Raw genomic sequence first — 15080 nt, 5'->3', positions numbered from 1 at the left:
TTTGGAGCCAGAGTGGGAGCTGGGTCTCAGTGGCTAGTGTCTATACGATGAGAGTTCTCAGATGGGTTGGTTGCATGTTCATAGCCCTTCAGAGCCCATAGAAATACTGAATTGATCTTCAGTAACATCTGACCTCAAAGCAGTACAACGCATACAGTAGAAAGAACCTGAACAATGTTCCCCTTTCACTCAATGTTTATTAACCATTCGGTGCCAGAAGCTTTGAGATAATCCAAACTGCAGCCCGTATCTAAGTTCTCCTGGTATGAATGAGCTGCGCGCTTTCCCCACTGGTCGCTGCTTCCAGGGGTCCCAGCTTTGCCTGCCCAACGCGAAGGGCGGCTCGACCCTCTGCCGCGGAGCTCCGGCCACCAGGGGGCGCTGCGGCCCCCCTCTCCCGGGAGCGGCCGAGCCAGCCCGGTGGGTGTTTCTCTCTCCCTCTCGCGCTCTCTCCTCCCGGCCTCACATCCGGGTCTGGAGCGCGGCCGCCGCTGTCAGTGTTGCTGCGGTCGCGTCGGGGGCCGGGCCGGGGCGCAGTAAATGGCGGCGGAGGGAGGCGGAGCGGCGGCCGCGCTCAGCCCTGAACCCCCGAAACTTTAGACTAGAAGCCCCGCAACTTTTCCGCGAAGTGCTGCCGCTGTGGGGGCGTGGACGGAAGGGGAAGGCAAGGCGGGAAGTCTTGGGGGAAGCGGCGGGGAGCCGGAGAGACTCGAACCCGCGGCGGAGGCGGTGGCGGAGTCCGCCCCAGCCTCGCACCGCCGCGGCCCCCGCCTCCTTCCCCGTGTTCTTACCGCGGCCGCCGAGGCGGAGCCGGAGCCGCGCGCTGCGCGGGGCCTCGTCGGCGGCGGCGCGCCGAGCCCAACCGGGCTCCCTCCCCGCGACCTCCGGGCCCTGTAGCTCCGACGCCCCCCAGGGCTCCCCGCCGCTTCGGGGAGGGGGGCGAGGAGGGGAAGGAGGCCGGGCGGTGCGCAGTCCCCACCGTCCTGGGGTCGCGGGGCCGAGCCCCCGGTGTTGCATGCGGGGCGGGGTGGCCGTGAGCGGAGGCGAAGATGGAAGGTTTAACGCTGAGCGATGCGGAGCAGAAATACTACTCGGATCTCTTCTCCTACTGCGACATCGAGAGCACCAAGAAGGTGTCGGCCAACGGGCGAGTGCTGGAGCTGTTTCGGGCCGCGCAGCTGCCCAACGACGTGGTCCTCCAGGTAACGCCGCCGCGTCCGGGGGTCGGCCGGCCGCCGAGGGGTCGCTTCCCGGCGACTTGGGCCTCTAACCGCCTGCTTCCGCGGGGTGGGAGTGGGCGCCGTTTCCCGAAGGGCCGGCGGTGGGCAGGTTCCCCGGACTCCTCCGCTGCGGGCCGGGGCCGCAGGTGCCCGGCGGCTGGGACTCGCGAGGGGGAGGGGGTCGCTCTTCGAGGACAAAAGTCAGGCAGGGATACTGTGGGGGTTGGGGAGGGGGTGGTGGTCTCTGTATTATCTCTGGAGAGCGTAAGCCCTGTATCTCTCGGCTGCCCCGCAGAATCTGGATTTTTCAACCCTGAAAGAGCAACTTCAGATGAAAGATCTGGGATTGTTACCATGCTTTTGAATCCTTGGTCTTGGCATCTACTTTTCTTTTTCTTAAGGAAGCTGAATTCTCAAGGAGATTAAAAAATTTGAACTTTTAAGTAATAGTTTGCAAGTAGGTATGAAAAGAACTTTAACTATAGGATGCGTGGCTGTTGTAAACTGGATCATTTTTCCATTGGCCATCGATAGCATTTGGTGGAACTGGTGGATTGGGTTGGTAGATAAGTATTGAGCAACTGCAAGTCAAAGGTGCCTATTTGCCTCAGTGCCCTAGAGGACCGAGGAGAGTTAAGTTTTAAGCTTTCTCCGTCTTATCTAATGTATGTGGTGAGCATTGATGTTACTCTGGGTCTCATGAGTCATAGCTGCTAGTAAGATTTTGTCTAAACAGCGTATCAGGAACAGGTTTTAAGCTTTCCTCTCTATGATGATCCAAGCCATTTATCCAGATCTCCAAAACTTAGGGCCATGTGCGTAGGTATGATGTAGTATATTGCAGAGAGCCCTGAATCAGGAGTTTTCAGGTCTGGACCCATGACCCCCCACTCTGTTAACCCGCAGGGTGACTTTGGGCCCAGCGCTTTAAACTCTTCAAGCCTAAGTGTGCTTAGAATGAGGGTCAAGTTCCTTCTGAGGAACCTTCTGGGAAATATAAAAATGTCCACACAGGCCTCTCTTTTAGAAGTTATCTGTGCGTTAATTGTGACTAAGTTGAACCAGTTCTTTTTGCATAATCTGGTTTGTTTTATGTTGCTTTTTAAAAATTTTGGGAGGAAAATTGGGCGTCTTACACACCAGCAGCTGGGAGTCTCATATTCATTCTGCTGAAGAGACAAAGTAAATATTTTAGGCTCTGCTGGCCACATACAGTCTCTGTATGTATATTCTTTGTTTTTGTTCTTGCAGTCTTTTAAAAATGTAAAAATCATTTTTAGCTCAGGGGCATACAAAACAGGGCCTCTAACTGCTGACCCCTGCTGTGTGGGTACTGTATGTTCCCCTTATGGCTTTGGAGTTAGACTTAGAGGAATATACTCACTAATGATTTTGCTCTTTTTGTAGAAATACGTTCAAGACATTAGGAAACTAAAACTAAGGGGGAACCTCCCATTTTCTGTTTGGTTTCTCTCTTTGGGGTAGGGCAAGCTGAAATCGACTGACATTCATATTTTTAAGGGTGCATGAAGACTTTAGGACATTATATTATTTAGGATACAAATTCAGCTTAATTAACCTTTGCTTCAAACATGTTTAACCCAGTCCAACTTATTTTCATGTCATGCTCGATTTTATTTACACTCAAAAATAAATTTCTATTGCCTTTTTTAAAAGAGAACTTAAATAGCATAAATATTCAGGATTCAGTTATATTAATAAGCTGGAAACTGTAGGAACTCCCTAAAGCACAATTCTTATAGCTTTCTGGGTAGCTTGAAGGCAATCTACTTAAAAAATTGGCCTAGGAGATAAAATGTGAAACAAAAGAGGAATGTGGACTTAATTCCCTAATGGAAGCTTAGGATTGTCGGAAAACAGTCCTCCCTTGCTTCGTAAGTTGAAAACATTTGAAGCAACTCACATACAAATTAGCACTGGGCTAGGTGCTGCAGGGCCTCACAGCAGGAGTAAGAAGTTCTCAAGGACCTTGTAAGCTCCAGAAATAAACATGTAACAAAGCAGTGTGAATGTCATGAGATGGATAAAGGAGGGTATGACCAAGAAAGGCCTCTTCACTTAATTCAGATGGACCTTACAGTAGTGTGGAGGGATGAAGAGGATTTCCAGGCGGTAAAACATGGCCAGAGGTAGAAAGTGTGGGAAGGACCCTTTGCAAGGACTAGCAGATAGTCAGATTTTGCCAAAGCTGTAGTATGTTTTGGAGATACTGGCACTTAGAGACCACATTGGGAAAGATTCTGAAGAACAGGCCAATTTCATATTTCAGGAGGCAGTGGAGACTCACTGATAGTTTTTGACTTCGAGTGAGATAGAGATCAGAGGCTAGGGAAAGAGGCTCGAGCAGTGGTTCAGAATAGATGCTAGATACAGAGCACCCAAACCAGGGTGACAGCAGTAGAACAGAAAAGGAGGGGCTGGATGAACAGGTCTGTGTTACTGAAGGGCGGTTGGGTAGCCACAGTGTGAGGTGTTTGTGGGAGAATGTTTGAGACTGGGTGGAGAGCTTTGAACTAATTGTGAAGGTGGCAGGGAGTTAGAGATTTAAGATAACTGACTCATAAAAGCTGTGCTTTAGGAGGCATTTCTGGTGGCTCAGACAGTAAAGAATCTACCTGCAATGCAGGAGATCTGGGTTCCATCCCTGGGTTGGGAAGATTCACCGGAGAAGGGAATGGCAACCTACTCCAGTATTCTTGCCTGAAGAATTCCATGGCCAGAGGTGCCTAGCGGGCCACAGTCCATGGGGTCACACAGAGTCGGACATGACTGGGCTACTAACGCACTTAGGAGGCATTTAGGAGACCAGAGCAACTGCGAGTAGAGGGAAGAAGAAACTGGGGACTGATTCTTTCACATGTAAATGAAGTGATGAGGAACAGGGCCGAGGAACTCAAATGTGAGAGTGGGGACGGCCAGGGGGAACAGAGTTTTGCCACCCACAAGGCACTTGGAGACACATTTGGTTATCATAACTCAGAGGGAGGGAGCAGTTCTACTGGCGTCTAGTAGATAGAGGCAGGAGTGCTACTAAACAGCCTACAATACACAGGACAGCTCCGACAACAGAGTCATCTGGCTCAAAATGTCAGTAGTGCCAAGATTTAGAAAACTGATCTGGACTCTGGTGGTAACAGTTGATCAGAAAATGAGGTTGAAGATACAGTAGGGGACGATGGAGGTAGACCTGATGAGCCTGGGTTAGCTGTGATATTTTGCTAAGAGAAGGGCAAGGTTTATTCTCTGTAGGACACCACTCACAGTTACAGAAGGGGCAGGAAGAGGGCCTGATTTCTGAAGAGAAATTGATGAGTTTGTTCTCAGGTGTTTTGAGATGGCAATGCAGTAGTCCAGGAGATAGTTGGAAATGTGTGAATGTCCACTCTGAATGTTGGTTCTTACAGTGAAATTTGAGTGTTTGGGATCTCTCCTCTCTGCCTTTCTCACCTGTATATCTTGGAGTTAGAGACCAGACAGCTTCTCACACTAGGCATGCATTTTTACACATCAGGGCTTTGATTGATATAGTAGTTTTCAGCATTTGTTAAAGAAGTCATGAGAAGACTGAGGCATCTAAGGAATGAGTATAGAGAACAAAGAACAGAGGCCCCAGAACTAAAGGAGGAAGGAACTGGCATTTATTGAGTGCCTATTGTGTTCTTTTACTGTGCAGGTCATTTTCATGCAGGAACTCATTTGATCTTTGCAAAACAATCCTGTGAAGAGAGTATTATTCTTGTTTATTAACTAGAAACTTGATAGGCAGAGAAGTGTTAAATAACTAGTGAATAGAATACCTCTCCTTTACCATTATTTCTTGCCACCTGTCAGTTCTTTCCTACTTATCACTGTTCATGTACTTGGTTTGCCCATAGTTCTTACAAAGAGTAGAGATCTTAAGTGATTTGATTTTGAGTTATATGTGGATTTCCTTGTTTGCAAAATAAATAGTTTTATCCATAATGATGTTTGGGAATATAGTCACTTCAGAGAACTAGGAAGATTCTTGTATATGGTATTCTGAGTCACATTGCAACACTGTCCTAGACTTCCCTAGTGGTCCAGTGGGTAAGAATCTGCCTGCCAACGCAGGAGTCATGGACTTGATTCCTGAATTGGGAAGATCCCACTTGTCACAGAGCAACTAAGCCCATGCACCGTAACTACTGAGCCCACGTGCTGCAACTCCTGAAGTCCACGTACCTAGAGCCCGGGCTCTGCAACAGCAGAAGCAGTGTTCGTTACACTTGTTGGGGAATACCAGAGTAAAACCTGTTATGAATACAAGGGTTTGTTTGGGGAGACGGTATGTTACTTGACGAAGTGAACGAGCTAGAGCTTCATAGTATTATGCCCCATACCAGAGAGGAACAAGACTAGGCAGAGAAAAATCTGGCTCATAGGATTTAATCATGAGGAATTTTGCTGTCTGCTGAGCATGAAAATATTCAGTGGCTTAAAAATAATCTTCAGAATTATTTTTTAAATGTTAGGGAGGGTATGCTATTTACCACACCAATCATTATGTTTTTCTAGTTTTTATTTAAAATTTATACTTTGGAAAATGTTTTAAAATTTCATATAGACTTTGAATGCACAATAGCTTGATAAAAGGTTCTAGTAGTAATTGTTCTTTTAAAGATTATAAGCAATGTACCCATTAATGAATCTGAGAAAATCTTGTAGTTCATTTGTATTGAGCAATATCTTGGTAGAACATTTGAATAACACATTTGTTTAGTGAAGTAAAAGTGATAATAATGAAACATGAGCCATTTTCTTTTTCTTTTGAAATTTGTTCAATTATATGATCTACTCATTAGTAATAAGATTAAAATAAAGAAGCAGAGCTTCATTTATGCATTGAAAATTACAAACTTAATAAATGGCAGGTTTGTTCTGGAGAAGTGATTTTTTTTTTCATTTGTAATTGCTAAAATAATTATAACACACTATAAAAATAATCTTACCTTAAGCACTTTACTATATACAGTTGAAAAACACTTTTTGAGAAAGAAGTCACATTTATTGGCTTTCTGTAGGATCAGATCATATTTACTTAAATAATTTTTCTTTCTTACAAGGCACCTTGAATCTTTTTCGTTAGCCAGTAGTCCAGAGTTAGCCTTAACAACTTGAGAATTCAAGCTAGGCATTTTGACGGAGCTCTAAAAGAATGTGAGAAGTTGATGTGTAAAGGATCACTAAACATGGGAGACAAGTTCCAGCCCTACCCCTTAGAAAATTACTTATTGCCTGGATTTTAGTTCTCACCATGGATATGATTGAATTGGGGTATTTATTTTTTACACTTTTTTGGCCACACTATGCAGCATATGGGATCTTAGTTCCTCAAGCAAGAATTGAACCTATGCCCCCTGCGTTGGAAGCTCAGAGTCTTAACCACTGGACTGCCAGAGAAGTTCCTGATTGGGTTTTTTAACAAAGAGGTTACAGTGTAGGAATGGCTACTCTGTCCAGCCACATCCTTAAAAAAGTAGTCACTCAGACCTGAAATTAGTTGATATGCTATTTTGAAGCTGGAATTGATTTCTTTTACGCACTTTGGGAGATATGAAGAGGTGAATCTTGCCTAGAGTGCTGAAGTAACTGTGTATATAAGAGGGAACTGATGCAAGGGTTGTACAATCTGTGATACTGAGTTCTTCAGGGTATCTGGCCAGTGAGAATTTGATGGGTAATAAGACTTGGCGTTTTTGATGTTTTCCCTGATAATATATTTCATTTTCTGTAGTCTTTCCTATGATAGATGCATCTTTGTCTGTCTTTTCCCTCTACCTCTGTGTAAGGAATTTATGGCTGACGAGTTGCATATTATAGGCATGACAGAAATCAGGAGGTGATAATAACCTGGCTTAGAAATATTTTTTTAAGTTCATAAGTGAAAGTGAAGTTGCTCAGTCGTGTCTGACTCTTTGCGACCCCATGGTCTGTAGACTACCAGGCTCCTCTGTCCATGGGATTTTCCAGGCAATAGTACTGGAGTGGATTGCCATTTCCTTCTCCAAATTTTGTTGCAGTTTGATAAATTATAGGACATAAATGCTTAAAAGAAAGTACATCTCATTTTGTTTCAAGAATTGACTATGTTGAATTTGAGTCTCTTGTTACATGATGAAGATAGAATTTATTAAACTGTATTTCCCTCAAACCTCTTGTGGTTGTGGATTCCTTTGAGATTCTGGTGCACATGCTGGATTTCTGCTTAGAAGACTAAGTTACACAAAAGTCTGCATATAATTTGGGGTTGCCAGCTTTCCCCTAACCTAGCCAAGCTTGTCCCATGAACCTCTACATTAAGACAGTTTTAAGGAACAGCAGACAGACCCGGAAAAGCTGACCGTAAGTCTTTCTTAAATCAGTTTTGTATATTTTCAGAAAGTACTTCATGGCTACTATTTATGTTTGGGTTGTATATGCAGTGGTGAAAACTCAGGAATCTTCCCAGCCTTCATGGATTATATAAATTGTGGTAATGTTTAAAAGGAAAAGAACTGTTAATAGAAAATGGTGGGAGGCTATACGGACCTACCTAAGTGTAAGGAAAGACCTCTATGAGGAGATGGGGGCGTAGCAAGAGAACAAAAATGAGATGTTTCACATAGAGGGAATGAGCATGCTAAGGGCTGGAACAATATATGAAGAGCTTGGTGTGTTTGTTGAGATGAAAGCTGGAGAAGTATGGGCAAGAGGGGAGAATGGCAGGGACCACATGCTACAGGGCCTTGTACACAGGGATCAAGCATTTGGATTGTGAACAACTGAAAGTTTATGTTCGGGGAGTTCAGTTCAGTCGCTCAGTTGTGTCCAACTCTTTGCGACCCCATGGACTGTGGCACACCAGGCCTCCCTGTCCATCACCAACTCCCAGAGTTCACTGAAACTCATGTCCATTGAGTAGGGGATGCCATCCAACCATCTCATCCTCTGTCGTCCCCTTCTCCACCGGCCTTCAATCTTCCCCAACGTCAGGGTCTTTTCCAATGAGTCACATCAGGTGGCTAAAGTATTGGAGTTTCAGCTTCAGCATCAGTCCTTCCAGTGAATATTCAGGTCTGATTTCCTTTAGGATGGACTAGTTGGATCTCCTTGCAGTCCAAGGGACTCTCGAGAGTCTTCTCCAATACCACAGTTCAAAAGCATCAATTCTTCGGCGCTCAGCTTTCTTTATAGTCCAACTCTCACATCCATACATAACCACTGGAAAAACCATAGCCTTGACTAGACAGACCTTTGTAATGTAAAAGTAAAAAAGTAATGTCTCTGCTTTTCAATATGCTATCTAGGTTGGTCATAACTTTCCTTCCAAGGAGTAAGCATCTTGTAATTTCATGGCTGCAGTCGCCATCTGCAGTGATTTTGGAGCCCCCCAAAATAAAGTCTGACACTGTTTCCAGTGTTTCCCCATCTATTTCCCATGAAGTGATGGGACCAGATGCCATGATCTTAGTTTTTTGAATGTTGAGCTTTAAGCCAACTTTTTCACTCTCCTCTTTCACTTTCATCAAGAGGTTCTTTAGTTCTTTGCTTTCTGCCATAAGAGTGGTGTCATCTGCATATCGGAGGTTATTGATATTTCTCCCGGCAATCTTGATTCCAGCTTGTGTTTCATCCAGTCTAACATTTCTCATGATGTACTCTGCATGTAAGTTAAATAAGCAGGGTGACAATATACAGCCTTGACGTACTTGTTTCCCAATTTGGAACCAGTCTGTTTTTCCATGTCCAGTTCTAACTCTTGCTTCTTGATCTGCATACAGATTTCTCAAGAGGCAGGTCAGATGGTCTGGTATTCCCATCTCTTTCAGAATTTTCCACAGTTTGTTGTGATGCACACAGTCAAAGGCTTTGGCATAGTCAATAAAGCAGAAGTAGATGTTTTTCTGGAACTCTCGCTTTTTCGATGATCCAACGGATGTTGGCAATTTGATTTCTGGTTCCTCTGCCTTTTCTAAAACCAGCTTGAACATCTGGAAGTTCACGGTTCACATACTGCTGAAGCCTGGCTTGGAGAATTTTGAGCAATACTTTACTAGCGTGTGAGATGAGTACAATTGTGCGGTAGTTTGAGCATTCTTTGGCATTGCCTTTCTTTGGGATTGGAATGAAAACTAACCTTTTCCAGTCCTGTGGCCACTGCTGAGGTTTTTTCAAATTTGCTGGCATATTGAGTGCAGTGGGGGAATGACAGCATCTTAATTATATTTGTCAGAGGTTACTCTGCTATGTAGAGAAGATTGGCCACTAGATATGCAGTAATTCAGGCAGGAGACGTGATGGCTTAGATTAGTGAGGTGGTGGTAGGGTGGAGAGGAGTGGACAGGCTTGAGGTATTTGTAGGTAGTAGACACAGTGGGACATGATAGGGATTGGATATGGAATGTAATGGAGGAAAGAATTCAGGAATCTTGCTGCAAGTGACTATTACCGAATGGCTGGGAAATAAATAGGCTTTTTTAAAGGGGTTTTTGTTTTGTCTGGGTGAAGGGTAATGGTGAATTTGGCAGTTTTCTTTTGTCAATCTTAAATCCTCAGAAGCCTGTAAGATTAAGTGGACCTCTATCAGAGAGGATCAACAAATCCTGAAGAACCCAGAGATATTTGACTTGGAGATGTCAGTTTAAAGACATTAGTCGCTAAGCTGTGTCTGACTCTTCGCAACCTCATGAACCGAAGCTCTCCAGGCTTCCCTGTCCTTCACTATCTTCCAGGGTTTATTCAGACTCATGTCCATTGAGTCAGTGATGCTATCCAACCATCTCATCTTTTGTGGCCACCTTCTCAATCTTTGCCAGCATCCGAATTTTTTCCAGTGATGTATTGGAGCTTCAGCATCAGTCCTTCCAGTGAATATTCAGAGTTGGCTTCCTTTAGGATTGACTGGTTTGATCTCCTTGCTGTCCAAGGGATTCTCAAGAGCCTTCTCCATCTTTACAGTTGGAAAGCATCAGTTCTTTGGTGCTCAGCCATGACTACTGGAGAAACCGTAGCTTTGACTGTATGGATCTTTGTCAGCAAAGTGATGTTTGTTTTTTACTATGCTGTCTAGGTTTGTCATAGCTTTCCTTCCAAGGAGCAAGTGTATTTTAATGTCATGGCTGCAGTCACCATCTGCAGTGATTAGTGATATTCAAAGCCATGAAAATAGGTGAAATCCCTGAAGAAGAGACTAGAGAGAGGAAAGAAGAACTGGTTAGAAATAGAACCCTGAGGAACACTACATATCTAAGTTGGGAAAACTGGAAGTCCTCTAAGAAGGAAGCTAAGAAGGACAGCCCTAGTGGAAATTTGGAATATATATTGGATCATGTCGTGGATGCCAAGTAATGCAACTGTTTCAAGAAAGGAATAGTTAATTCTCGAGTTTGGCTGAGAGGGTGAGACAGTATGGGCAGAAATATGACCTTTGGATTTGGCAACCTAAAGGTCATCAGTGACTATTATGAGCCTGTGTCACAGACTGGTAGAGATGGAAGCCAGATTTGAGTGACTTGAAGGACATACAGTGACCCAGGAACTAGAAATTGGGTTTAAAGAAGTTAAAGGAAACAGACACAGGGCCGAAGTTGAGGTATGAGGATATAAAGGAAGCCTTTGTTTTTTTGAGTGTATGAGAAATATCACAGCATGGTTTTAGTTGCTAGGATTAATAAGGGAAGGAAGGAAGATGAGGAGAGACGTCTTTGAGAAAGCAAGAATGGTCTAGGATCCTGACTGCACAGTACAGCAGTCTTTGATAGGAAACAGATAATGTCCACTCTTCCAAAAGAAGAGAGAAGGGGAAAAATGTATTCCCAGTAGCATCAGAAAGAAAAAAACACTTAGGAATAAACTTTAACAACAATAACAAAAAACCAAGATGTTTTTATTACAAAACATTAACCGAGAGAATTTAAATAAGATATTTTTGTTTTGTTTTGGGCACACTACAAGGCCTGTGGGATACTAGTTCCCAACCAGGGATTGAACCCAGACCCTCAGCAGTGAGAGTGTGTAGCGTTCCAACCACTGGACCAGGGAATTCTCTTAAATAAGATTTAAATAAATGGGGAGATAATCTGTGTTCATAGATTGGATGATTGAATGTTAAGATGATCAGTTCAGTTCAGTCGCTCAGTCGTGTCTGACTCTTTGCAACCCCAGGAATTGCAGCACACCAGGCCTCCCTGTCCATCACCAACTCCCAGAGTTCACTCGAACTCATGTCCATCGGGTCAGTGATGCCATCCAGCCATCTCATCCTCTGTCGTCCCCTTCTCCTCCTGCCCCCAATCTCTCCCAGCATCAGAGTCTTTTCCAGTGAGTCAACTCTTCACATGAGGTGGCCAAAGTACTGGAGTTTCAGCTTTAGCATCATTCCTTCCACAGAAATCCCAGGGCTGATCTCCTTCAGAATGGACTGGTTGGATCTCCTTGAAGTCCAAGGGACTCTCAAGAGTCTTCTCCAACAACACCACAGTTCAAAAGCATCAATTCTTCGGCGCTCAGCCGCCTTCACAGTCCAACTCTCACATCCATAGATGACCATAGGAAAAACCATAGCCTTGACTAGACAGACCTTTGTTGGCAAAGTAATATCTCTGCTTTTGAATATGCTATCTAGGTTGGTCATAACTTTCCTTCCAAGGAGTAAGCGTCTTTTAATTTCATGGCTGCAGTCACCATCTGCAGTGATCTTGGAGCCCAAAAAAATAAAGTCTGACACTGTTTCCACTGTTTCCCCATCTCTTTGCCATGAAGTGATGGGACCGGATGCCATGATCTTCGTTTTCTGAATGTTGAGCTTTAAGCCAACTTTTTCACTCTCCTCTTTTACTTTCATCAAGAGGCTTTTTAGTTCCTCTTTACTTTCTGCCATAAGGGTGGTGTCATCTGCATATCTGAGGTTGATAATTCTCCCCAAATTAATCTATAGATTCAATAAAATACCTGCAAAAATTCCAGTAGACTCTTATAGAAATTGCCCAGCTGATCCTAAAATTTATAAGGAAATGCAAAGGATCTAGCATAGCCAAAACACTTTTGAAAACAAACAAGATAGGAGACTTCCCATGCCTAATTGTAAAACTTAGATAATCTGTAGTGGTCAGGACAGTGTGATTGGCATAAGGACAAGCATTATAGATGCCTCCCTTACAATTATGTTCACTTGATTTTTTAAAAAAGTGATAGGACAATTCAATGAGGAAAGGATAGTCTTTTTAACAAATAGTGCTAGGACAGTTGGATATCTGTGTGTTTTTAAAAAGTGGATTTAAATATACTATTTTATGTATTAATACTTCATACCATACATGAAATTATTTCTAAATCATAGACTTTGTAAATTTATAATTGTAAAAGTAAAGCGATAAAAATTCTAAATGATCACATAGGAGGAAATCTTTGTGACCTTGTGTTAGTGTTCCTAGATAAGACACCAAAAGCATGAATCATAAAAGAAAAAGTAATAAATTGGATTTCTTTAATGAAGTTTTAAAACTTATACTTCAGAAGATGGTTAAAATAAAAGGACAAGCCACAGACTCACAGAAAATATTTGCATATTGCAAGCTTGGTAAAAGTCTTTAATCTAGAATATATAAAGAAGTCTTACAATTCAATTATAAAGGAAAAAAGCAATTTAAAAATGGGCAAAAGAGTTGAATAGATACTTCACCAAAGGAGATGTTATGAATGGCAAATAAGCATATGAAATGATGTTCAACATTAGTCATTGAGGAAATGCAAATTAAACTGCAATGACATATTGTCACACACCCACTTAAATGGCTACAATTTAAGAGACTGACATTGCCTAATATTATTTATGTGTAGAAACTGAAATCCTTATACACTACTCTTGGAAATGTAAATGCTACAGCCATTTTAGAAAAGTTTGATTGTTTCTTTTAAAGTTAAACATACGCTTACCATATGAACCAACAGTTCCACTCTTAGGAATCTATCCAACAGAAATGAAGATGTGTGCCCATAGAGAATTGTAAATGTCCATTTTAGCCGTATTCACAATAGCCAAAAATTGGAAAACAATCCAAATGTCCCTCAAATGGTGATAAGCAATATATGGTATATCTATATAATGCAATACTTTCCTATAAAAAACAAGGAACAAATTACTGATAAATGCTACAGCAGAAGTGGGTATCAAAAACATGAGAAGTGACAGAAGCCAAACATTAAAGAGTATATGTTGTGTGGTTGCATTTATATGAAATATTTAGAAATACAGAAAACAGGATGGATACCTGAGGCCGGGGCAGGAGTGGAAGCACTAGAGGAAAATTTGGAGGGTGATGTGATGGAAAAGTTCTAAAATTGGATGAATTTTCTTAAAACTCAATGAACTGCACACTTTTTGTGAAGTATAAATTATACCTCAAAGCTGTGAATTAAAACTTTAACAATTTGGAGGGTGAGGAGAAGGCATGAACTTGTCATCTTGGAGAATGTGCAGGTGAGTGGTAGCGAATAAAGGGCCCTTTGTGCTGTCTGTGTAACTTATTTTACAAAACCTCAGTGTAACTTAACATAATGTGGCATTTGGTTATGCATTTGTGTTTTGAATATCATATGGAAGATGACATATCAATAGATATTATGTATGAAGGACATTGCCATATGAAGATTCATTACAACTGGTTATGAATAAGCACATTAATTAAGGGGCTGAAAAACTTGTGATGTGAAATAATGGAAATTAATTTCTATCTAACAACTTTGGGTGGTATGCTGACTTTATATACATTTAGTTCAGATATCTTAATTTTATGGAAAATTACAGAAATTAATACTTTAACATTAATCCAAGTTTGAAATAATTGTGCCCAATAAGTAATAATTTTAATGAAATAGTTGTTTCAATCTACACAACTACTTCTGGTTGCTTCCTTTTATTGAAATAATTACTGTCACTATCATTTTACCAAAAAAAAAAAGTTTCTGTTACTTAGTCACCAATTTGTTGTCTGTGTAGTTTCTTTACGTTGCTGTATCCAATCTGAGGTATAGTAGATAGATCTTGGGCCACATTATATTAATGTGCTCCTTTGGATAAAAAATAGTTTCTGAGAGTGCTGATCTAAGAGTGATTATTGCCTCTTGTCTGTGGACTTAGTAAAAAGGTGTATCTATGTCCTTAAAAAATGGAATTATTGTCTAGAAACTGTTAAAGAGTATTTTTTATTTTCTTTAAGTCTCATTTGTGGTTAGAAAGATCAGAGGTTTGACTCCTTAAACTACAGAATGTTTATTGGTATTGTATGTTATTATTTACTTGTTTTACAAGAATTCATATTTTTTCTAAAGCACTTAATTCTATTTCATAGAAAAGCATTTACTTATAACACCCTTGTGATTTTCTGTGTCAGCAAGTATTGTATGTGGTCAGAATGCGTAGACTTAGGAATGTGATGGTTCTGGATTTGGATCTCCACCTCAGTGCTCATTGACTTTCTTGCTCTGAGCAAGTACGTTAACCTCTTTTAAAGACTCCATTTCCTCATCTGTAGACTGAGGATGATACCAAATCCAAAAGTTTCGTAATACCACAGTGAAGTAACATGTAAACATCTAGTGTAGTGCCTGGCTCTCAGAGGGTGAGCAAAGAAGTTTTGTTCACTCAAGCTCTGCTCTGTTAAGGAAAACTCATAATTTGTAGGATCTTGGCTTTTAATAGTAGTAAAAGTCTCTACATTGTTTTTCAAACCTAGCTTTATACCTTTTGTTGTTTTTGTTGCATTGAACTTAACACATTGCCCCCAATCCTTTGATCCTATCAATATTGCCTTATGTTTCTCTCTTTTACCCTGTAATTAG

At 42.0% G+C, this 15080-nt stretch overlaps 1 protein-coding gene across 7 annotated transcripts in view; it reads left to right on the top strand.

The window, feature by feature from the left end:
* Positions 1–466: 466 nt before the first annotated feature.
* REPS1 (RALBP1 associated Eps domain containing 1) overlaps positions 467–15080 on the top strand; it is a 90001-nt gene continuing 75387 nt past the window's right edge. The window contains exon 1 of one of the 7 annotated variants that reach the window (XM_061428134.1): positions 467–1202. In XM_061428134.1, coding sequence (XP_061284118.1) covers positions 1050–1202 — 153 coding nt within the window. In that variant the 5' untranslated portion in view covers positions 467–1049. The remainder of the gene's footprint in view (positions 1203–15080) is intronic. The other 6 variants (XM_061428130.1, XM_061428136.1, XM_061428131.1 and 3 more) reach the window with 6 other exon arrangements.

The sequence above is a fragment of the Bos javanicus genome, chromosome 9 (assembly GCF_032452875.1).
Source record: "Bos javanicus breed banteng chromosome 9, ARS-OSU_banteng_1.0, whole genome shotgun sequence".
Classification (NCBI taxonomy): domain Eukaryota; kingdom Metazoa; phylum Chordata; class Mammalia; order Artiodactyla; family Bovidae; genus Bos; species Bos javanicus.
This window is presented reverse-complemented; position numbering and strand designations above follow the sequence as displayed.